Here is a 23,371-nt window from a genome sequence, read left to right on the forward strand (position 1 = left end):
GGACATTGGGGAACCTCTGGGGTGTGTGGGGACACTGGGAGGTCCCCGAGGTGTGTGGGCACACTGGGCAGCCTCTGGGGTGGTGGGGACACTGGGTGGTCTCCAGGGTGTGTGGGGACGCTGGGTGATCTCTGAAATGTTTGGGGATACTGTGCAGTCCCAGGGGGGACACTGGGCAGTCACATGTGTGGGGCTGAGCTGGCTCAGGCAGAGCTGGTGTGGAAGGGGAGAGGGGCTATATTGACAAAAAAGACTCTCTCTAGACCCAGGAAGAAGCATTTCAAAGAGGAAAGAAAAAAAGGATAGTGCTACTGGGAATATTTCAGATGGAAAAACTAGAATACTTCATTTAATAATTAAAAAGGTTTTTTTCCACAAAAAGTTTTGTTTTCTCCTCGGGGAATACTTGGCAATTATACAAATTAATGCAAAATATTTTTAGTTTGCATTTTTTTTTATGAGAGAGAATGCAGGAGGGAATAAGCAGCTCCTTCTGGTTCACTGGCTATAACAGGCACTTTGGTGTGAGGGGAGCAGAGCAGAGCCCCAACCCTCATCCCCCACCTGAGGCAGCCCCCGGTGTGGGTACACCTGCCTGGAGCATCCATGTGCTTCCACAGATGTCTGGAAACCACTGGAGCTGGCATTTGTGCCTGCTGGCTGCTCCTGGTCCTGCTGCCTGACCTGCGTGCAGAATTTGTGTGGCTGTCTCTGGTACATCTATTTTTCGGCTGCAAATCCATGTTTGTGGAAAAGCTGGAAAGCTTCAGTGCATTTTTATGTTGCTTTAAACAACAAATAGATAAAATTTATCACAGAATCACAGCCTGGTTTGGGTGGGAAGGGACCTTAAAGCTCATCTCATTCCACCCCCTGCCATGGGCAGGAACACCTTCCACTGTCCCAGGTTGCTCCAAACCCCGTCCAACCTGGCCTTGGACACTTCCAGGGATGGGGCAGCCACAACCTCTTCACTGAGAGAGGGAGATCTTATTGCAGCTGAGGATTTTAGGGGCTGTTTTTCCACCAGCAGGGAGGTGCATCCTGCAGCAGGGCTGTGCTTCCCCTGGCAGAACCTGTCCCTGCCTTCCTCTGCGGGAGCTGAGCTGACACTGCTCACAGAAGTGGCCGAGTCCCCATTCCTGGAGCGTTCAAAAGCCGTGTGGATGCGGCCCTTGAGGATGTGGTTTAGTGGTGAACATGGTGGTGGTGCTGGTTGATGGTTGGATTTGATGATCTTACAGGTCTTCTTCCACCTTAATGATGCTGTGATTCTGCAGCCAGCCCGGCAGCTGAAGCTGTGCCCGGGCTCTTGCTTGGAAATGAAATGTTTGTGGGCTTTGCTTCCTTGCATCCCATGGCTGGACCTCCAGCCCTGGGGATTGGTTCCTTGCCCTCAGTGGTGAAGTTCAGTGAGGGGCTGGCTGGGACCAGACCTGAGTCTGCCCTCAAGGAAACCCATCCCCAAGTGCTCCTGCCTGGCCCTTGTTGCTGACATGGGCAGGGCTGGACTTCCTCTGTGCTGTTTTGGGCCTCTTTGCTCCTGTTCTTTCCCTCACAAGACAGATAAAATCCATTAACCTGGCTATGAGCAGCTTGGAGGGGTCCTTGCTGGAGCTCTGCTCCCAGCTCCTCACAGCTCCCATTAGTCCTGCACTGAAAGCCATTTTTTTGAGGGATTTTAGTGTGTTGTGTTGGGAGCATAAAAATGTGTCTTGTTGAATGGGCTTGTCCCTCTGACCCTGGTGGTGACCTCCCTCTTGTGCTTCAGATGAAAATGAAAACCAGCCCAAGATTCTGGATGAAAGGTGGTGCCCAGGAGGGTTTAAAACAACAACATGCCTATGATTATAAATCTGTTTTTTGACCAAAACATATGAAATAATTATTTTTGCCAGGGGTTAGTAGTCAGAGACGGATCAGCTCTGCCACTGTTCGCCTCCAGTGCTGGAAAACTTGGTCACGCTGCAGAAATTATGGGATTTAAAGCAAACTGAGCTGCTCCGACAGCTGTCTGGAGTGTCTCTCTGTGCTGGAGCACATCGAGTTCAGGCCTGAAGCCTCTGCCCCGTGGTTGTCAGGAGCAGCAGCGTTCTTTCCAAGATGATCTCAGCGGCTTTTTGTCTCCTCTGTCGTGTGACTCGGATTTTGAAGCACCAGGGGAGACCAGCCCTGTGTCATGGGACTGGGAATGGGACCAGGAGCTGGGGGGCTGCAGTGCAGGAGCATCACAGCTCCGGTGCTGGAGGTGGCTGCAGTGCTGGACCCCTTCACATCCTCCCTGAAAGGTGTTTGCAAGTATGAAGGAGTCAGTCTTGTATTTATCTGTACATTAGCCAGCCTTTTAAATTGGAGCTGGGATGTTTGTCATCCATGTCACTTGTGCTTCATTAGCTTTTGTCCCCGAAATTTCTCAGGGCAGACAGGAAGTGCATAAACCCCAGAAAAGAAAAGCCAGGAGCCAGGGCACGACGTCTGTGGTTGTGTCTTGTGAGCGTGGGGAGAGGGAGGTGTCTGCTGTGCCCCAGCCTTGGCAGGTCATAGAACCCCTTCTCCTCTCTGCTCTCCCTCCCTTTCACTCCCATCAGTGTGTGGTTACTGGTGTGGTGGCACTGGGCACTCTGTCCTTTACAGCAAGGAGCTGTGTTCCTGCACTGCTTTGCTCTGGGCTGGTCTCTGCCCTGAGTCAGTGTGTCCATCGTGCAGTGGCTGCGTCCCAACCACGTCCCAGCCACACTTTGCTGTCCCTCTCCCGCCTCGGGGCTGGCCACGTTTGCAAGTCACTGGTGTGTCCCTGGGGTTTGAATTCTGCTCATGAGCTGACTTTCAGTGTGCAAGACCTTTGGCTTGTGAGCTTCTTTATGCATCTCAAACACCCTCCTTCCTAAGGTGGGGAGCGCAGCCTCAGCGCTCTTCCTTCCGCAGAGTGTGTTGTGTTCCCTGCAGAGCACCCTGGATGCCTTTGGCCATTCTCTCTGCATCACCTGGATGGCAGAGCCTGGCTACGAGCACAGGGATGCTGGGACATTCCCCACACTGGTCCTGAGGATGCAGGTCACGCTCTGGAGCTGCCGGGAGGGAGGATGCTCGTCTGCTTCACTGCCGCACCGGGACTCGTGTGTTCACCTTCGTCTGCCCTCCCTGCCCATTTATCAGAGGGAACTCTGCGAGCAGGATAGATGTTCACACTCCATGGATGTTCCTGCTTCTTTCCCTGCACTGGGGACTTTCTGCCTTTTGAGTTTTTGTTGTGGAGGTGCAGCTCCAGCCGGGCTGGGCTCTGCCAGAGCCCCCTCGAGAGCCCGGTCCCTGCTTCACCCCTGTGAATGGTGTGTGAGCAGTGCAGCAGGTGGGCAGGGGGGAGCACAGGGCTCCTCTCACCTGTGGGATGGGGAGGGGACAGTCTGGTGGTACCACAGGGACAGAGAGAGGGCAAGGTGAGCCCGGTGAGGGCCCCCAGGGACCCAGGGAGTGCTTCTGGGTTGGGGAGTGGGCAGAGCTCCCTGCTGGCTGGGAGTGTGGTTCACTGCCTGCAACAGAGCTGGAAAAACACGTTCTTTTAACAAAGAAACCAACATACTTTGAATGAATGAACAGCAGTGTCTGGCCCCAGCATATTTCCTTATCCCTCTTTAACAATTGGATTTCAGTGACTGGTGCAATGGAGGCGTTGCTGTGAAACGCAGCCACGGTGCCTGGTCTGGGCCTGCTGATGTGCAGAGTTTGTTCTTTTCATCCCTGGGGGTGGCTTTGCCTGTTGCCCAGCTTGGACTCTGGAGTGGTGTCAGTGGTGCTGGGGGTGAGCAGCAGTAGCAGGTCTTTCTTTACCTGGTGGGTGAGAGGTTGTTGCCCACTTGAGCGCTCTGCAGGGCAGCTTCAGCCACAGAAAGGACTCCTGGCCCTTTCCTGGGAAATCTGGAACTTGTGCCCAGCCCAGCAGGGTGGTATTGGGAGCAGGGCTGGGCCTTCGGGGCACAGCAGCTCGTAGGAGTCAGTGGTGCTGAATCCTTCTCCAAGTACCCCTGGAACATTTTGCTGCCCTCAGCACATGGGGTGTGTGCCCTCCTCTCCTGCACCTCCCCCAGCCCCTGGAGCCTGGCTCATCCCTCTGAGTCAAAGCACATTTGCAGGGACAGGAGCAATTATTCCCTGGATGCCGGTGGTGTTTTGTTCAGTGCTCTGGCTGGAGGGATGCTCTGCAAGCCAGAGAGGTGGCAGGAGAAGAAGCTTTTGCAAACCAGCTGGTGGAAATCATGGTATTTACCAGCTCGCAGCTGAGCCTGGGAAGGTATTTTTATAGCTTCACATGGCTGGTTTTTTTCTTTTCTGAACTTGCATGCTGAATGCTGTTTTGGGTTTTGTTTTGCTTTGAAACTGTCTCCCAGCCAGATGAAAGATGCTCTGTTTCAGCTCTCGTCCTCCGCTCCTCACACATACACCGGGCAGCCAGAAGGGAAGGTTTTCTGTTTGGGTGTTTTTCGAATGCAAAGGAAAGATGTCTCAGTGATTTTCTTTGGATTTGCAGCCCACGGGGTCAATCCACTGGAAACAGTGCCAGTGACTCACGGGTTTGCTCACAGCTCATAAGGTTTGCAGAGCAAACTGGTGATTTGGACAGGTGAGGATGCCCTCTGAAGGCTCTGCTCTTCCGAAATCCTTGGCCTTTGGTTTCCAAGACTACTCTGTGTCTTACCCAGTTGATCTCTTCCTCTCAGACTCCTTCTCTAGGCTTCCCCACTGCTGTGTGACCCCCTTAAACTTAATTCCCTGCCCTCCCTGGGGTCTTGCTTTGGGTGCTGGACCACACTGAACCCCATCCCAGAGGCACTGTCATTGCTGCCTTGTGCTTCTGTCCAAGAAAAGCTTCTGAGACACCTTCAGCCTCCTCTGCTTCCCTTCTGCTCCTGCTGCTGCCTTTTCCTGTGGAGCCCCTCTGCAGAAACCAGCTGCAGGCAGATGTTGGCTTGTCTGGTGGGGATGGAGGAGCTCCTGGCTCAAATCCCTGCTAACCCCAGGGCTCACAGCCCCCCCGAGGCACAGCTCACACTGCTGAGCACCGTGCACTCCTGGGCTGTCAGAAGCTCAGCTGTGCCTTGCTTTGGGCTCTGGGAGCTGGGCTGGCCTGGTTCCAGCCCGGGCTGGTGGGGTGTCCCGGCTGCTTCCTGTGGGAGCAGGTTCTGCCTCTCCCCTGGGCATGGAAAGTGTGGGGCAGTACCCTAGGGATGGCAGTACAAGATGATCCCTGTGCCATGGAGCTGAGCACTGCAGGGAAACCTCATGGAATCACAGCATGGTTTGGGTGGGAAGGTGTGATGACCCATCCTGAAGGGGGTCCTTCCCCCAAAAGGTGGGTTGTCGTAAAAGGGACCTTAAAGTCCCATCTCATTCCAACCCCCTGCCATGGGCAGGGACACCTTCCACCAGCCCAGGTGAATCCAAGCCCTGTCCAACCTGGACTTCAACACTTCCAGGGATGGGGCAGCCACAGCTTCTCCGGCCAGCCTGTGCCAGGGCCTCACCACCCTCACAGGGAAGAATTTCTCCCCAATATCCCATCTATCCCTGCCCTGTGTCAGTGGGAAGCCATTCCCCCTTGTCCTGTCCCTCCATCCCTTGTCCCAAGTCCCTCTCCAGCTCTCCTGGAGCCTCTGTAGGCACTGGAAGGGGCTCTCAGGTCTCCCTGGAGCCTTCTGTTCTCCAGGTGAACACCCCCAGCTCTCCCAGCCTGGCTCCAGAGCAGAGGGGCTCCAGCCCGTGGAGCACCTTCCTGGCCTCCTCTGGACTCATTCCAGCAGCTCCACATTTGTCTTGTGCTGAGGACCCCAGGCCTGGATGCAGCACTCCTCCTGCCCTGGCTCTTTAGCATCCTTGTTGGCCTTTTAGGACGGTGAGCACTTTGGGACCTGTGTTTTCCCTGTCACCTTATGCCTGTTGGGGTCTCCACAGGCTGTTTCAGGGAGTGGATGTGGGTGTTTTGTTCATTTTTTTTCCATCTTGCAGCGATTTGTTTTAGTAAGAGGCCGTGGGCTGTACAGGAGGTGCTCACCTTCTTCCTCCTGATTCCAGAGGGGGCTGTGGTGGGTAATGGCTCCTCCTGGCTTGTAGCATCTCCCGTTTCTCTGAATCCAGCTGGAACCCTTGCTGAGTTTTTAAGGTCAGGTTGCTAAGTTACACCTCCTTGGAGGAGCGGGCTGAGCAGCGTGTTACAGGCAGGAGAAGATCTGGGAGCAGTGTCCCTCTGCAATAACCAGGCTCTCCTGGCCCCTCTCTCTGCCATCCCCCCTCAACCCAGGCTCACCACATTCAGCTGTTCTACCCCAAAGCTTCAGCTTTATCAGCTTCCTTCTCTCAGCAGATTTAGTGAACTGAGGGTGTAGAGGAGCCCTCCCCAGTTACCTGTGGGATGCCATGTGGTGCTGCAGGAGGAGGAGCAGCACTTTGGCTTCTCTGTCTACATATTTTTTTTAATTCTTATTTGCCACTGGGGGCTGTGAGATCTTTGGGACACGTGTTGTCCCCCTCGGAGCTTGGAAGTGGCCCCTCGTGTCCCTCACATGTCAGGGCTGTCACCAAGCCACAGCTCTGGGGAAGGCAGGCAAGGTCTGGGGTAGCTGCTGCCCCGCTCCTCTGCCCCTCTCCCTCTTTAGCCTTCCACCCCAGATTGCCCTCCCCTTCTCCTTCCCATTTTCCATGAATAGCTCTCCTCTGGGAAGGCAGGGGGGAGCTGGATTTGGGCAGTGGGTGCTTGGGTTTGTCTGAGAGCTGCTGGGACTGGTGCTGTGGCAGAGTGAAGGCTTCTCTCTTCTCAGGAATGGGACATCTCTGCAGGGTCACCATCCTTGGTGGCCCATTTCCAGGAGATGTGCAGAATGTTTTCTTGCTCAGTTCCCAGGAAAATCGTGTAAATTGGGGAGGCTTGTTGGGGTCCTTTTTGGATTGTGAGAATAGTGGATTTAGGGTTCTTTTCCCCTCCTACTGCTCTCTCTGTTGTGCTGCTGGATTTCTTCTGGGGCTGGTGTGACTCCTCTATGCTTCCCAGGCAAGCTGCAGACTGCATGGATTGGGCTGGGAAGTGCCCTCCAGAGAGCAGCTTCTCCCACACAGAAACAAGCTGGGAGTGCAGTTTGCTTCCAGCTTGCAGGAGAGAGGCAGGATCTGGCTTTCCCCAGTTTAACTTGCATTAACCTTTTCTCTATCCTTCCCTTTATCTCAGCCCTTCCCCTCTCTTTCCATGGGGGTAGAGAAGCCACCCAGTCAGGACATTCCAGCAGGGAAGGCACTGGACACAGCACAGCTTTGGAGATGTCTTCTGCCTATTTTCTTTCCACTTTTTTTTGCCCCTGTGACTCTTTGTGTCAGCCTGTGTGCTTTCAGCAGAGCCTGGGGAAGCAGTGCCTGCTGCCTAGTTAGCAAAAGGAGATCTTTAGCATGGGGGAAGAGGCGGGTGAGATGTGTGCCTGGGTTTGGATCCTTCATCCTTCTCCTGGGGAGACCTGCAACCTTGGAGGCAGCAGAGCTGATGAGCCCTGAAAACTTGGGGGGGTAAAGATTCTGCATCCTCAGAGGACTCCAGGAGAGGAGCTTTTCCCTGGCTTGAGGTGACCTGTGGCTCTCCCCAGGGCTGGTGACAGGGACCTGGCCCCAGTGATGGTCCTACATTTCCCCTTCTGGCTGTGGACTGGGAAGTGATGGAGCTGTCACTGGGCTCCTGCCTGAGCTCTCACACGCAGCCAGAAGGATTTTTCCACCCTTGTCATGACTTGATTATGTGCTCTCCTTCCTACCCAAATGCTGAACAGCAGCTAAATATAGGCTGCAGCAGTGTTGATTATGGCTTTTCTAATCGAGCTTTACACTCCAACAGGGATCTCTACTAATGGGATGTGGCATCCTTGAGAGCACCCAGCTGGGGAGCCTGCTTGAGAAGCAGATGTAGACACAATGTGACTTCCCAGTGGGATCAGGTCCTGCTGACAGTTGCTGTTGGAGCTGTGCACAGAGTCCTGGTTTTGACTGGAATAGAGTTAATTTTCTCCCCAGAAGCTGGTCCAGGGCTCTGGTTGGGATTTAGGATGTTGGTGACACACTGATGGTTTGGTTGTTGCTGAGCAGTGCTCTCCCTAAGTCAAGGATTTTCCATTTCCCATGCTCTGCCAGCAAGGAGGTGACAAGAACTGGGAGGGATCATGGCCAGGACAGCTGATCCAAACTGGCCAGAGGGATATTCCGGACCATGGAACGTCATGCCCAGTACAGAAACTGGGGAAGTTGGCTGGGAGACCAGTTGGGCTTTTTGTGTGGTGAGAGACTGTACTGGGCACCACTTGTCTGTCTGGGATTTTAATCCTCTCGCTCTTTTCTTATCTCCATTTTCATTACAGTTATTATTATAATAATTAAATTTTACTGTATTTCAGTTATTAAACTGTTCTTATCTCAAGCCATGGGGTTTACCTTTTTTCTGATTCTCCTCCCCATCTCACTGGGGAGGTTGGGGTGGGCGAGAGGCTGTGTGGAACAGGGGTTCAGTCACAACACACAGGATGACAGATTCACAAAGCCAGAGTGTGCTTGGGAATTCGAGTTCAGATTTCAGATCTAAACAGCTTTCTAGTTGTTTTGCTTTTTCTGATAAAATAAATCACTCCCTGCAGATATACAACTTAAAATCGCTCCTCTAACAGAGTGAATTCTTCTGTTTTCCCTGCTGTGTGACTCGTGTGAGTGGCCCTGTGGGCACAAAAGGATGGAGCACTAAAATGTTCATGAGGTTCTGCAGGTGATGGAGCTGTACACAGATATCCTGGGATTTGCATGCAAGAAGAAAGGAATGTTTTGAACTCATTTATGCAGCACAGCGACGTGTTAAGCTCCATCCCCGTTGCCTTGTGCCAGTGAAATGTGTTACAATGAGAGGTACAAATGTTCTGCTGGAATAGAAACGGCTCAGGATGCTAATTCTGGCTTTGTATCTCCTGGTGCAGCTCGTTTCCATGCTGATTCCCAGTGAAATGTGGTGCTTGGGGTGGGCAGGATGGTGCTGAGCACCTGACACAGCTGTGGAAGTGCCTCTCCAGGACTGGGGCAATACTGTCCCTGTCCCATTCCCAGAGCACTCTGTGCAGCTTCACTTGGGCATTAAGAGAGAATGTGACTGATTTATATTACCAAAATTCTGATCCTAACGTTGAGATGTGCTCCCCATCCCTGCTCGGGGCACACACCCTCGGGGCTGGCAGTGTCCCAGCCATGTCCCTGAGGTGTTAGTGGGACCATCCCGTGGGAAATGGCTGCATGGCACCACCCCCATGTCACTGCTCACCTCTGGGCGACATCAGACACCGACACACTTGGGAGCTGCTGCCACGGCTGGGACAGGAGGGAAAACCAACCGGGATCAGCCTGGCGGGGGACAGGCGGCACTGAGGGGCAGGAGCTCTGGCACCACAGACTCTGCCTGCCTGACCTGCAGGACTGGAGAGTGAACTAGGATGAAATTTAGTGCTGGAACATGCAGGGAGAGAGAGGGGCTGCCCTGCAGTCTGCACTGGGAGCTCAGCTCTGCATGATCACAAGGCTAAAGCCAGGCTGGGGGAGCTGGGGGTGTTCACCTGGAGAAGAGAAGGCTCCAGGGCCTATAGGGGCTCCAAGAGAGCTAGAGAGGCACTTTGAACAAGGGCAAGGGGGAATGGCTTCCCACTGCCAGAGGGCAGGATATTGGGAAGGAATTGTTAGCGGTGAGGCTGGGGAGGCCCTGGCACAGGTTGCCCAGAGCAGCTGTGGCTGCCCCATCCCTGGAAGTGTCCAAGGCCAGGTTGGACGGGGCTTGGAGCAACCTGGGCTAGTGGAAGGTGTCCCTGCCCATGGCAGGGGGTTGGAACTGGATGAGCTGCAAGGCCCCTCCCAGTCCAAACCATCCTGGGATTTTGTAATGCTCCAAGACAGGTGGAGGATGCTGAGTCCAAGGTAGAGGGAGGGCACTGAGAGGTGTGGAAGCATCCATGGGGAATGAAAGCTCATTTTGTGAGAGGAGACTGAAAGAACTTTTCTTAATCAGCCTTGAAAAATGCAGGTGGAAAGGGGCTGGGACTTCATTATAATGGAAATTAATCATGGGAGCAAACACCAGAGAGGGGGGATAATTATTTAAGCTAAAGGTTAATATTGGCACAAGAACAAATGAGCATAAACCAGCAAAGAATTGAATTTTGGATGGAAATTTGAAGGATCTGCACCATTCAGTGTGAGATTTGCCCATGGCAGGGGGTTGGAATGAGATGATCTCTAAGGTCCCTTCCAACCCAAACCATTCCACGGTTCTGTGATTTGGGAACAGCCCCCTTGGGGTGTGCTGGGGGCTCCTTTGGGCTCAGCTGTGGGTTCTGTGACAGCAAGGGACAGCCTTGGGGTGACCTCAGCCTGTACCCCCAGCACAGGGCGATGCCCGCATGCCTCCTCACCCCACGGCAGTGCTGGGCTCTGCTCCTTTTTGTCACATTTCTGGGGTCCTGCAGCATGGCCTGGGCCAGTGTCAGACCTGAGGAGGGCACCTGAGGTCCATCCCTCAGTGGAGGCTCTGGGGTGAAGCAGGAGAAGGGGGACCCACTCCCATTGCAGTGCTTGGCTCACTCTGGGCTTTTGGAGGAGGTGGTGACACATGATCACACTGCCAGCACATGGATGTGTGTCCTGGTCACCCCTGCAGATTTGGAGACCCCATCATCAAATTCAAGTGAGTTTTGACCCCACAGAGACCTTGAATTTGTGTTTCTACATATTTCATGACACCTTCATGAACTCTGCAGTCCCTGCTGTTGGAGTCTGAACCTTCTCTAGTGCCCGACCCTGGGACCCTGGAGTGACCTGGTTTCTACCACGAATACCTTTCTGGTGTCTTGGATGATGCTCACTGGGGGTTCTACTGTCTTAAAGACAATTTGTATCCCTTCAATCTTGAACCTGCTGCTTTCTTTATTTGCTTAATTCAGATTACCTGTGAGTTTTGAGGTGGAGTGGGTGCTAGAATGCTTTGTGTGCTGTTTATGCTGCTTATGCCTTGCAGTTTAAGATGCAAATGCTCATTGCAGTACTGGCCAAGGGAGAGGGCTTTCCTGGGACAGCAGCAGCTTTGCAAACAGCGTGGTGCTCAACATGAGCTGGCGTGTGCCCAGGTGGGCAAGAAGGGCAGTGGCCCCTGGACTGTACCAGCCATGGTGTGGCCACAGGCCCAGGGCAGTGCCCGTCCCTGTGCTGGCACTGCTGGGGCACCTCCAGCCCTGGGGGCAGTTCTGGGACCCTCAGACAAGAGACACCGAGGGGCTGGAGCGTGTCCAGGGAAGGGAATGGAGCTGGGGAAGGGGCTGGAGCAGCAGGAGCGGCTGAGGGAGCTGGGGGGGCTCAGCCTGGAGAAAAGGAGGCTCAGGGGGGACCTTCTGGCTCTGCAACTCCCTGACAGGAGGGGGGGGTCAGGCTCTGCTCCCAGGGAACAAGGGACAGGACAAGATGTAACAGCCTCAAGCTGTGCCAGAGGAAGTTTCAATCAACTATTGGGAAAATTTCATCATGGAAGGGGTGGTCAGCTATTGGAACAGGCTGCCCAGAGCAGCGGTGAAGTCACCATCCCTGGAAGCATTTAAAAAAGGTGTGGATGTGGCGTTTGTGGACATGGGTTAGTGCTGGGATAATGGTTGGACTCGGTGATCGTAGAGGACTTTTGCAACCTAAACAATTCCATGATTTTAGGAAGGGCCCTGTGCTCAGTAGGCAGCCTGTGTGTCCCAGAGGGGTCCTGTGAAGCCCCGTCCCTGCTGCTGAAGGGCTGTGCCCTGTGTTCTCTCCCCTCAGGTCTCTGGACAGAAAGCTGCAGCGGCCGCTCTTGGGCAAGTCCCGGACGCTGCCCAGCATCCCACAGTCCCCGGTCCTGAGCAGGCTCCCCCTCCTCGACTCCACGGCCTACAGGGAGGAGATGCCGGAGCAGAAGCCCTACAAGAAGTGCTCGGCCTCTGACCACCAGAAAGGCTGCACGGTCCCTTCAGCCGGTGAGTTCTGCGACACCGGGATGAGCCTCTGCCCCTTCCCACTGCAAAACCCCAGAGAACCTTCCCTGCTCCTCCAGGGGCACAAATAACAAGTCCAGCTCCAGCCTGGGTGGGGTTTATCCTACTCCAAAACCAGCCCTTCTTGACAAACTTTTGGGGTTTTTTGCCCCTGGTTGGACCTTTCTTTGAGCTTGGTACTTAAACCTCCCCATCCCTCGTATTATGCTGATGAAAAAGAAGAGTTGGATGTTGAAAGGCACCCAAGGTGGAGAGGTGATGCCTGGAGCATTCTGCCTGGGGGTGGTGCTTGGATCTTTCTGCCTCTGGATGAGCTGCCTCTCCTGGCCACATGTGCCTGGGTGAGCTGCTCTCTCAGGAGCTCCTTGGCCTCTGCAACAGGCACAAGTGCTTCTTTTCTGTGCCATGAAGTGGCTTCAGGGCACTCATAGATGGTCTCTGTCAGGAGCAGCAGCAGGAGCATCTCAATGTTCTCTTCCCACAGTCCTGGCCTTGGAGGTTTGTGAATGCTCCCCAGCCTGGCAGTGTGTGTTGGCCCTTGGTTCAGCTCTGAGGGTTTTTATCGTGTTCTTCTACTCTCATGCTGATCCTGATGAAATACTAATATGGTTGGACCAGCTGCTCTGAGCAAGTTTATTGGCAAAACCGCTGGTGGCCAAAGTGTTTCAGTGCTTTTGGTGCCAGCAGGATCACGCTGGGACTATAAAAATAATGGGAAAAGGGATTATTAGCACTGAAACAAAGATAAGGCCTGCAAGCCAGGGCTGACAACCCAGGGCTGAATAAAATCCTTATAAAACAGCTCCCTTCAAACAGCACCCTTGGATTTTTTTATTTTTATGTTTTTTTAAGTCTAACCCGCTCACAGTTGGATCCCTGTGTTACCCAGCAGAGCAGCTGTCCAAACCATGGATTAATTTTAGTGCTTTGCAGGCTGCACTTTTTTCGTGGTGCTACTAATTCTCCCAAAAGCCATGCACAGAGCAGATCTGGGATGCTGCTGAGCCCATCCTGCTGTGCTTGTCCTGGTGGAGCCCCTGGGTGTCCTGCAGCTCCTGAGCAACTGCTCTGCTGTGTTTGGGACCCACGTTTTTTCTTTCAGCCCATCAAATTGCTGGAGTGGGATGGGAAGAATGCCTGTAGGTGAGGTTGTGTAGCATCCCCCACAAGGGGTATCCATAGCACCCCTCTGCAGGTCCCTGGTTGGTGTGCTGGTTATTCCAGGGAGCTGTGCTGGAGGGGGAGGGAGAGAGGGAGTGGGAGGCTGGTGTAAGACCGTGGGGTGATGTCCCAGAGTGAGTCAGACCCACTGCAAACTGATCAGCCTCTGCTGCAAACACCTCCTCTCCTGTGAGGGGCTCGATCTCCATGGAACAACCATCCTGGAGCAAGCCCTGTGCACAGCCCTCCCTGCACAGCAGGAGTGAGGAAGAGCCCTGAGTTCACATAACAAGGGTTCAGGATCTTGCTTTACTCGTGGCTGGAAGGTGCCAAGGATGCCAAGAGGAGGAGGAGGTGTAGGAAAACCCTTGCAGATTGGAAGGCTCCCTGCATAGCCAGAGCCTTGGATGAATGAATGAGGAGTTGTTTTCTGTCCAGATCCTCCCTTGTTATTTTTCTGGCTCAATTAGGAGCTGCTAATTAACTGCTCATGAAGGCTACCAGGATGCTGTCACGGAGGAGGAAAAGAAGGGATGGCACTGCAGGATGGGATGTCTGGGCAGCAGGACAGGAGAGGGGCAGCATGGGGCAAGTTAACGAGCCCCAGGGTGCTGGCAAGGAAAGCAGGATTCCCACAGGGATCTGTGAGTTACAGTGGGGCTGCAGGGTGTCAGGAGAGAGGAAATGGAACAGGTTGCCCAGAGAAGCTGTGGCTGCCCCATCCCTTGGAAGTGTCCAAGGTCAGGCTGGATGGGGCTTGGATTCACCTGGGCTAGTGGAAGGTGTCCCTGCCCATGGCAGGGGGTGGAATGAGATGGTCTGTAAGGTCCTTTCCAAGTCAAAACATTCCACGATTCTCTGACAAGTACCTTTTCTTAAAGAACTGGTGAATTTGCTTTGAGCAGGTGCCACCGCTCCCCATTCGAGACAGGGGGACATGGCCAAAATGAGCTCGGGAAGAGGCTCATCCACAGGGCCATGAGGCTTGGCAGGAGCAGGGCTGTCCATGGGAGAGGTGATAAGCTCATCATCCTGGAGAGTTCACCACTCCATGGGCAGGAAACTGCACTCTGGCTTGCTGCTGTTTGGGGGGCCACGAGCAGAGGAGTCACCAAGCAGGGTGGGAGAAGTGGATGAGGTGTGACATCCTCATCTGACCATCAGAACATGTTCCTCAGCCTTTTCCTTTGTGTCCCATGGTTCCAGTGTGTCAGTGCTGGAGGAGGGGTGTGCCCTGTCACTCCATGGGAGGACACAGGCGATTGTCCTGCTGTGGCATCACAGCTCCTCTGCAGATCCTTGTGAGGGTACCAAGGTGCCTGGCAGGGAACTGGGGCCCCAAGAATGGACAGAAGAGCTGAGCCTGCGACTGCTGAGCCTGCCAGATCCTCTCCTCTCAAAAAACTCCTTCCTTTTCATTCAGGGACCGAGGCTGGGCTGGTCAACAGGTCTGGGTGTCCTGTTGGTGTGGTTTTGGTTTTCCCCTTCAGGTAACCCACAACAGTGATGTGGTCAGGTGGGACAGGCCCCAGGTTCTCCTTCTCCATCCTGTATCCTTCACTCCCTTGCCCGGAGCAGTGCTCCTGGATTAACCTCAAATCCTTATGGCCACAAGCCTGGGATATAGCAAGTAGAAGACAAGCACAAATGAGGCTTGATTGAACAGGGGCAGTGCCTGCCTTGTCCCAGCAATTATCCCTTGGGTGTCACACTGCAGTGTACCAAGAGATTTCACACAGGCTGGTGGCACAGAGAAATGAGCTGCCTTTAGCTTCTCATCCCTTCTTCTCCTGGGAAGTTTTAGGTGTGAGACTGAGAAAGACTCTCTGTTGCTCTCTGTTCCTCCTACAGCAGGCAGGGGCTTCTTCTCAGCCTTTGGCTGCCTGCAGCTCTCACCTGCAACCCTCACCTGCAGCCTGCCCAGGGAGGTTGCTGCGTGTGGTTTACATTCCTGATCCCTTGCAATTCCCTCCTTTTGCACCTGGAAGGAGCAGACCACTCTGGAGCTCTTCCCTGCCTCCCCCCTCCCTTGTCTGTCAGGCAACATGCAGAGCTCTTCAGGAGCTGGCTCTGTGCCCTGCTGTGGAGCTGGGAAGAAGCGAACTGATAGCAAGGTTGGTGTGAGTTTGTTGGGAGTTATGCCCATGGGAGGAAAGGAAAGAAGCCAAAAGGAAGCAGCTGGATTTGAGCTTAGACCAGGATCCTGGAACTAATTTTCCTAACGCTTGCAGGGATCATCCTGTCCATGCTCAAAGGAGGTGCTGAAGAGGCACCAGGTCTCTGTCCTTGCTGCCCCCTTCATCCTTTGATGTGTGTCCTCCCCACCACTTCAAATTCGGAGGGAAGAAAGGCTTTGCAGGAATCGTTGCTGTCAAGCCCAAGGGGGTGTTTAGGAGTCCTTTCAGAGGTGCCCATGTTGAGGGCACAGCTCTGGGTGCCAGAGGGGTGAGCAGCTCCAGGGCAGAAGAGCATGAGGATGGTTGGCCTCCAGGCTGTGGGCTTTCTCCTGTCCCTGGAATTTCCTCTCCAGTTTGGATGGGACACTAAACAACCTGATCTAGTGAGTGGCATCCCTGCCTATAGCAAGGGGGTGGAACAAGATGAGCTTTAAAGTCCCTTCCAACCCAAACCATCCTGTGATTCTATGACTTCTTGATGTTTCCCTTCTGACCATTCTGGGCTTGATCATTGATTTACTTGTTTGGCAGCAACCAGGAACAAGCTCCTTCAGCACACAGAAAATCCTTTTGGGGTAGACAAGGCTCTTTCCTGCAGTGGCTCCCCATGCCCAGGGAGGAGGGACCACAGTTTGGTTAGGATCACCTCTTGGGGAAGCCAGGGAGCAGATCCTGGACTGTGCTGGAGGATGCAGCTCCTGTAGCTCCTTGGAGAGAGAAGAGACCAAGAGCAGCAAAATCCTTGGGAAACTGGGATCAGTGAGATCAGATGTGACCCAGATGAGGCTTGAATCCCAACTCCTCATCCTCAGGAGAGCTGTCCTGCTCAGAGGAGAGAGTGTCCTCTCCCTTGTTCAGCACACAGCCTTGGACTCCCTCGCCCAGGGTGGCAGAGCAGGGGTGTCTGGGGCTGAGCACCCTGTGGGGCTGGGAGGGCACAGTCCTGGGGACAGAGGGTGGCACAGGCAGTGACTGGGCCATTGCAGGTGAGCACGGGGGCACTGGGGCTGGTTCCTCCCTCCGTGTGTGATTTCCCTGCGTGGTGGGTGGGTCTCCTCCCGTTTCCTGCCACGTTCCCAGGGCGATGCTGCCTCTGCCTCCCAGTCTGGATCTGCCTCCGATTGACGTGTTTGTGCGTTGAACAATCACAGCTTTCAAACAGCAGTTCCTGTGTTGTGTGAGGTGACATTTGGAGAGGAGCAGCAGCAGCTTATTAAATTGAAAGTAGGGGAGGAAAAAAAACGACAAAGTGCTCGGAGTGCTGTGCTCTGGGTTGCCTCTTTCATGGAATCACAGAATAGTTTGGGTTGGAAGGGACTTTAAACCTCATCTCATTCCAACCCCCTGCCATGGGCAGGGACACCTTCCATTATCCCAGGTGAATTCAAGCCCCGTCCAACCTGGCCTTGGACACTTCCAGGGATGGGGCAGCCACAGCTTCTCTGGGCAACCTGTGCCAGGGCCTCACCACCCTCACAGGGAAGAATTCCTTCCCAATATCCCATCTAACCCTGCCCTCTGGCAATGTAAGTAGGTGGTTGCTCCTCTGATGGCTTGTAGTCTAGCCTGTGTCCCATCGTGTTCCATGTAAACCCCACAGCCTTCCTGGGTAAACTGGACTGGGGCTGGGTTTTACCTTAGGGCCATTATCTGCTTCAGATTCTGGAATTGTTTTGCTCCTCAGCCCTGGAGTAGTGGGGTCACAGTCGTTTGTGCTCAGAGGTGCTGGGATTTTAGTAGTGAGGCACTTGCCTTGGGAAGAGGCTGCAGGAGGGGCAGAGCCTCTGATGACAACCCCGTGAGATGCACTTTTGGGCTGAAAATTGATAATTTTTCCAAGAATTGAACAAGAGGCTTTTATTGTTTGTTTGTCATGGCTTGAGCAGTGATTTTGGCTTAAGGGGGGAGGCAGGGCAAGCTCCAGATGTGAAAAAGAGCTTGGCAAGAAAAGCAGGCGGCATCCGAGCTGAAGGGAGAAGAGTGGAGCAGTGATATTCTGGAGACATTTCCTGTTGTTCGATTGTTTTTCTCTTTTGTTGCAATGAAAGTGTGGTCAGTCCTGCCCTGGGAGCACCAGCCTTGCGTGATGCTGCCTGTCCTTTGCCACTGCCACCACTGTCACAGTGTCAGTGAGGTTTGTCCCCAGGCTCCCAGCCCTGCAGAGCTGCTGGGGACGGGCTGGTGCAGACAGGAGGTCTGGCTTCTATCCTTCGTGTGGCTGTTGATTTGCTCCTGGCTGTGCCATAAAGGGTTTTTTTCTGCAGGAGGAGATGGCAGCAAATGTAATTTGTAACATTTGTGGTGCCTCGTTTTTCGCATACACAAAGCAAGATTTCAAGACCAGATTGAGCAGGACTTGGAGCAACCTGGACTACTGGAAGGTGTCCCTGCCATGGCAGGGGGTGAAATGAGATGAGCTTTAAGATCCATTCCAACACAAACCATTCCATGATTTTAACTATATTTGACTGATCCCTGCCAGGAGGGTATTGGGGGCTGTGGGTATGTGGGGCTGGGCACGTTGGGAGCAGGGGCTGTTGCCTGGGGCAGGGGATACTCAGGGGTTTGCAGCAGGGACGTGCCCTCTGATCCCTCCCCGGGGAGTGGATCCCACAGCATCTGCACCCCAGGGCCTGCAGGTGGGTGTGGGATGGGATGCCCACTGAGCATCCCCCGAGGTGTGCCGGAGGGTAGGACACATCCTGGGCTGTGGATCTGATGGGGTGGCGTGTCCTTGTCCTCCCCAGGGGAGGCCTGGCGGCTGGAGGACGACTGCACGGACCCCCCGCGGGACCCCCAGCTGGGCACGGCGGTGGAGGACGCCCCGTTCAGCTACTTCCGCACCCGCTCCTTCTACATGAGGAAGAGCCTGTCCGTGGACAACCACCTGGGCTCCCTCAGCTATGCCGTGCACCCCGCAGAGACCAAGGCCGAGCGCGTCAAGACCAAGCTGCGGCGGCAATTCGTGAGTACCGGGGTCTGCCCCACCCCACTCACACACACACGGCTTCCCAAAAACACCGACGGGGCCCAGAGCTGTTCTTATGGCCAACATTCCCAAAACAACAGACAGAGAGGCTGCTCCAGCGTGGTAGAGCAGATGGCAGTGGCAGCTCGAGTTTGCCCACACCGTGGCAGAGCCCCTCAGCCGAGGGGGTTCCTGGCTCCCTGATCTCGGTGGGCTGTCGCTGGCTCGGGGGTGGCTGGTGCTCAGCCAGGTGATGTGTGGGACAAGGACGTGGTCCCTGGGCTGTCCAAAGCATGGAACGAGGCTGAAAGTAGGAAACAAGCTTTCCTGTGCTCAGCCTCATGTGCATGAGGAACTGCATCTTCCCAAAGGTTTGTCCTGTGCCAAGAGTGAGGGGCTGGGGCAACAATAAGCCAGCACTGAGTCCCTGGGGCAGCTCAGCACTGAGTCCCTGGGGCAGCTCAGCCCTTCCTGGCCCTTTGGAGCATCCTGGTGGCCGGACAGCCGGGACACGTCAGGGCTGCACCGCAGCTGCAGGAGCTCTGATCAATGTTTAATGGGCTTTGCCTCTTCTCTTACCCAGAGACACCCGATCCCGGGGTTCGTATGGCCTTGTCCTGCCTCGTTAGGGGCTTGGGGATGTAATGAGGGCTCGGGTGTCTCCGTGATGAAAAGCACTCGGTGTCGATTGGCAATGGGCGAGAGCATTGGTACAATGGGAGCAGAGTAGGGAGTGTGTGCCTGTGCACCCCGAGGTGCTGAGGCTGAGGGAGTGGGGCTCATCCTTCCCCAGGCTTTGCTCAGACACATCTGAGACCCCCAAAATTGCTGATGTTCCTCTAACCCAGAGGAGGGGCTGGTCCTGCCCCAGGGCTGCTCCTGCTGTGCCTGGGCTGAATCACTGCTGGACAGTGTGAGTCTGGGGGCTCTCCCTCCCTGCTTGTGCTTGGATGGATCATTGGATGTAATGCTGCTTTTCCCCCCGGAGGACAGTTCCACCCTCACAGCGTGTTGGTGACAGCAGTGGGTGCTGTGGGGGTGAGTCTGGGCGAGCTGGTCACGACCCAGGCACTGCCAGTGAACCATCTCTGTGGGAGCTGCTGCCTTGGCTCGGGAAGCAGGTGAAAGCTCAGGGATGGAGATGAGTGGCTGAAAGATGCTGGAGCTGTTCAAGCTGAGGCGGCCCTGCTGTGGGGTAAGACAATGCCTGCTTTGTCTGTCTGCCTGGGTCTGCGGCCCCAGGTGCACCCAGCACAGCGGGAGGGACAGGAGGGCACTGTGACACTGGGGACCATTCCTCTTGCAGGGATGTTTTTTCAGTATCTCCATGGGACTTGTTCCCCATGGCCTCCCTTCTGCACATGTGGAAGCCCTTGGACTCTCAGCACAGTGTCCTGGTGCCTACAGAGAGGTGGGTTCTGCCCTGCCCTGTAGAGCAGCCCCCTGCCCCTGCCTGCTCGATGCCATCCCAGCACCTCTTGGTGCTGTCTGTGGCCCATTTGATTTGGCCTTCGAGTTCCTCAGGTTTTGGGGTCCTTTAGCTTTCCTCGGTGTATCCCCGGAGCTGAGTGTTCCTCAAGGAACAGAGTAGGGCTTCTGCAGGGTGTGGTGTTTTTTTTCCCCTGCTACATCATTTCTGGTTCATTCTAACAGGTTAAAGCTGTGGTTGCTGTAGGCTTGGCTATGGTCTCTGACCTTGTGAGACCTGCTGAGAAAAACAGACTCATCCTACTTGGCAAGGGCATCCTCAGGACCCTTCAGAGGAGTCTTGGGCAGAAAGTGTGGAGGAAGGTGAGCTGGTAACCCTTACTGAGGCTTGGGCCAGTACAGGACCAGCATTCCCCACACAGCTCCAGAGCCTGCTTTGTAAGATGAAAGTAAAGGTCCTGCCAACCTGGGGAAGTTGTTTCCTAGAGCAGTTCTGGGCTCTGTGTCCTCCCAAGGCTGGGTAGTCACCTTCCATCTCCATGCTGGAGGTGTTGCAGCTTCCCCTGGGTTCGTGTTGTGTCCTCACCCTGCCTGGCACCTGCTCTGCTCAGCCCTGGCTGGTGGAGGAATCGGTGCCAGGGGGGATCCACTCTCCTCATGCCTGGCAGAGCACGCACAGGAGAGAGGATGATTTGCCTTTTCCAACTGACTCATCTGGGACCTTTTAGGAAAGTCCATGTTTAAAAGTGGATTCATTTTTCCGGGCTGTTGCACTTGCCCAGCCTGTAACACTGATTCCTGGCTTTGCTCTTTCCCTGCTGACAGTCTGAGCCACCTTTGCCATGCGATGCGGCTGCTCGGCTTCATTTTCACATTCCCCAAAAATAAAATTTTGGGAATTGCTGAGTGAGGGGGGAGGCTCCTGAGGCTTTGGGTGGGCAGCAGGGAGGATGGATGGAGACAGGGCAGAGCTATTGCCCCCATGAATCCAGTGCTGTGTGGCACATCTCAAATCTCACATCATTAGGCTCTGCCTAACGAAGGCTTCATGCTGGTCATGGGCATCTGAGCTTGTCCAAGGGAGGATTTATTACAGCTCATGTGAAAAGACTGGAGTCTGGCCTCCCTGCATCCCTGCATGTGGAGAGCTGGATGCTGCTGGGGCTGCTGAGGTGCAGAGGGAACACCTGCAAATCCTGCCCGGCCCCATTGTCCTGGAGCAGCCACCCTTCCCGTGTCTGCCAGAGCCCAGCAGCCCTGCCTGCCTCCCAGAGCACCCTGCAGGGTGGATTTCCTCCAGCCAGGAGCTGGTGACATGTGTCTGTGGTCCCACTCTGGTGTGTGATGGATCTGCACGTACAGATTACTGGAATTTGCATAATTTGAATTTTAAATGAATTCCAATTTTTGTGATTGTCAGGACAGTTTTCTCTCTAATAAGCCTTTCCTTTTAGCTCCTCCAAGGCCTGTAGTGCTGTCAGCGATCCCGCCCTGGAGACAGAGGAGTGGTTGATTGCTTTTGACACCTGTCTCTCACACGGATCCCCGGCCTTGTCCCAGTCACTCCAGCTGTGATGGAGACATGACCAGGCTGGGACTGTGCTCCGAGACCTTGGTGTGTTGTTTGGGGTCACTCGGGCATGGCAAGGGCCTGGTTTGGGTTTTGTGCCCTGCTGGCTCTGAGACGGGCAAGGAGGGGCAGGGAGGGGACCTTCTGCAGTGTCCCTTGCCCAGGGGCAGGAGGAGGGTGACATGGCTGAGTTACAGACTGTGCTGATCTCCTTGTCTTCGCAGGAGAACTGATCATTAAAGGCAGAATTAACCCTGTTAAACTCAGCATTAACCTCACAGAGCATTAAAGGAGGTCACCAGGCCTGAGTCACTGTCTGTGGTGGCTGCAGGGACAGTCAGTGCAGATTGCAGCAGGGGATCTGGGCTCTTCCCTCTTCTCCTGGGGAGTTTGAAGGTCTCTATATCCAGGCCAGTCGTTCTGGCATTGCCCACTGACTTTGTGACATTATAAGGAAACCTTTCAGCCTGATGGCACAGATTCTGCTGCCTCTGGAAGAGGAGGAGCCAGCGGCACCCGGGGTCCCACTAGCTTGATTTGAGGTCTCCATCCTGACCCCCCAGCTCCTCCCAGCTGCTCCCTGTGCACGAGGGAGGAGTTGGCCAGTTTGTGCAGGGGAGATGGAGCAGATCAACCCTTGACATTGCCGTGGCATCCCTGGTGCTGCCCCAGCTGCACTTGTGCTTGCTGTACTTCCTCCGTGTTTCAAGTAGGTGACTCAAGGTTGTGTTGCTTCCCTGACTCTGCACTAATTAACTTGACTCTGCGCTCTCATGCACTAATTTATTTTTTAATCATCATTATTTTTTGGGTAGTATTTTTCCAGGCAGTGATTCTGATATGAAATGTCTGTGCCCTGCAGGTAACGCTTAGAGCACTGTTTGTCTTGGGAGCTCTACAGATGAGCAGAGGTAATCCCTGCCTTACAAAGCCATGATGAAGGAGGAAAGGCAAACTGGGATGGTAGAGCCTGGGCAAGGGAGGCAGCGAGGGGAGGAACTCACTGTGTGGTGGAAACTTGATCACACCTGGTCCTCACTGGAGTCACTCAGGGACTGGGCTGGCATTGGCTGACATGTGCCTGTCCAGGTTTTCCTATTCCCATGAATAATGATCAATCCAGAAATGCGTCCTGTTGCTGGTGGTCACTGTAGTAATATTGGGGAGCACATGGGTCAGTGCAGAAACCTCCTCACCCCAGAGCAGCACCAATCTGTGGGATGTGAATATCCCAGTCTGGGCTTTTGGTGCCAGCTGAGCTGGGCAGAGCCAGAGACCTAGTAGGACATTAGTAGAACTCAACTCTGCTTTATCCTAATGGTTTGGTTTTGTTCCTAAGTGTGCAGGGACTTCCCAAGTCTGTGGGGTGCAGCCAGTTGTCTCCTGTATGCAGCCAGTGCTGGAGGCTTTGGCATGATGCTTTGGTGACAGTGAAGTTGGTTACCTGCTGTAACCCCACTGGTACCAGTGAAATCCTAGCTCTCTCCTTGCTGTTGGGTTCTGTTCTGACACTGCTACAAACCTGGTTTCAGAAAGTGTCAGCAAACAGCCAGAAAATGCTTGGCTGTCCCTGTAGTTCAGTGTGACAAAAAGAAATAATAATAAAAAAATAGAATCACAGAATCCCAGAATGGTTTGGGTTGGAAGGACCCTTAAAAGCTATATCTCATTCCACCCCCCTGCCATGGGCAGGGACACCTTCCACTAGCCCAGGTTGCTCCAAGCCCTGTCCAGCCTGGCCTTGGACACTTCCAGGGATGGGGCAGCCACAGCTCCTCTGAGCTGAACAAATGCCTGTGCAAGAGGCAGGTCAGCTGTGCTTGGTGGGGAGGTGGAGCAGAGTGGTGAGTCTCCCTGGATCCATGTACACACTGCCCCAGCCTCCTGAGCAGAATGGCAGCGAGAGCCTGAAGGAGGTGGGTGCAAAGGCAGGTGAAGGATGAGCTCTGTGTATCACTCCCTGGGCCCAGCCCCTCCCTGTCACGTTGCTCATTTCCTGACTGTTGTTCAT

General features: G+C 54.3%; 1 protein-coding gene across 4 annotated transcripts in view; it reads left to right on the plus strand.

The window, feature by feature from the left end:
- The window catches only part of LOC113972527 (ankyrin repeat and fibronectin type-III domain-containing protein 1-like), a 193,194-nt gene that overhangs the window by 9,634 nt on the left and 160,189 nt on the right, over positions 1–23,371 (plus strand). For all 4 annotated transcript variants that reach the window (XM_027693717.1, XM_027693719.1, XM_027693716.1 and 1 more), the window contains 2 exons: positions 11,845–12,038; positions 18,142–18,359. In XM_027693717.1, coding sequence (XP_027549518.1) covers positions 11,845–12,038; positions 18,142–18,359 — 412 coding nt within the window. The remainder of the gene's footprint in view (positions 1–11,844; positions 12,039–18,141; positions 18,360–23,371) is intronic.

This window comes from Neopelma chrysocephalum, unplaced genomic scaffold, assembly GCF_003984885.1.
Source record: "Neopelma chrysocephalum unplaced genomic scaffold, ASM398488v2 Primary Assembly neopelma1_93, whole genome shotgun sequence".
NCBI classification, from domain to species: Eukaryota; Metazoa; Chordata; class Aves; order Passeriformes; family Pipridae; genus Neopelma; species Neopelma chrysocephalum.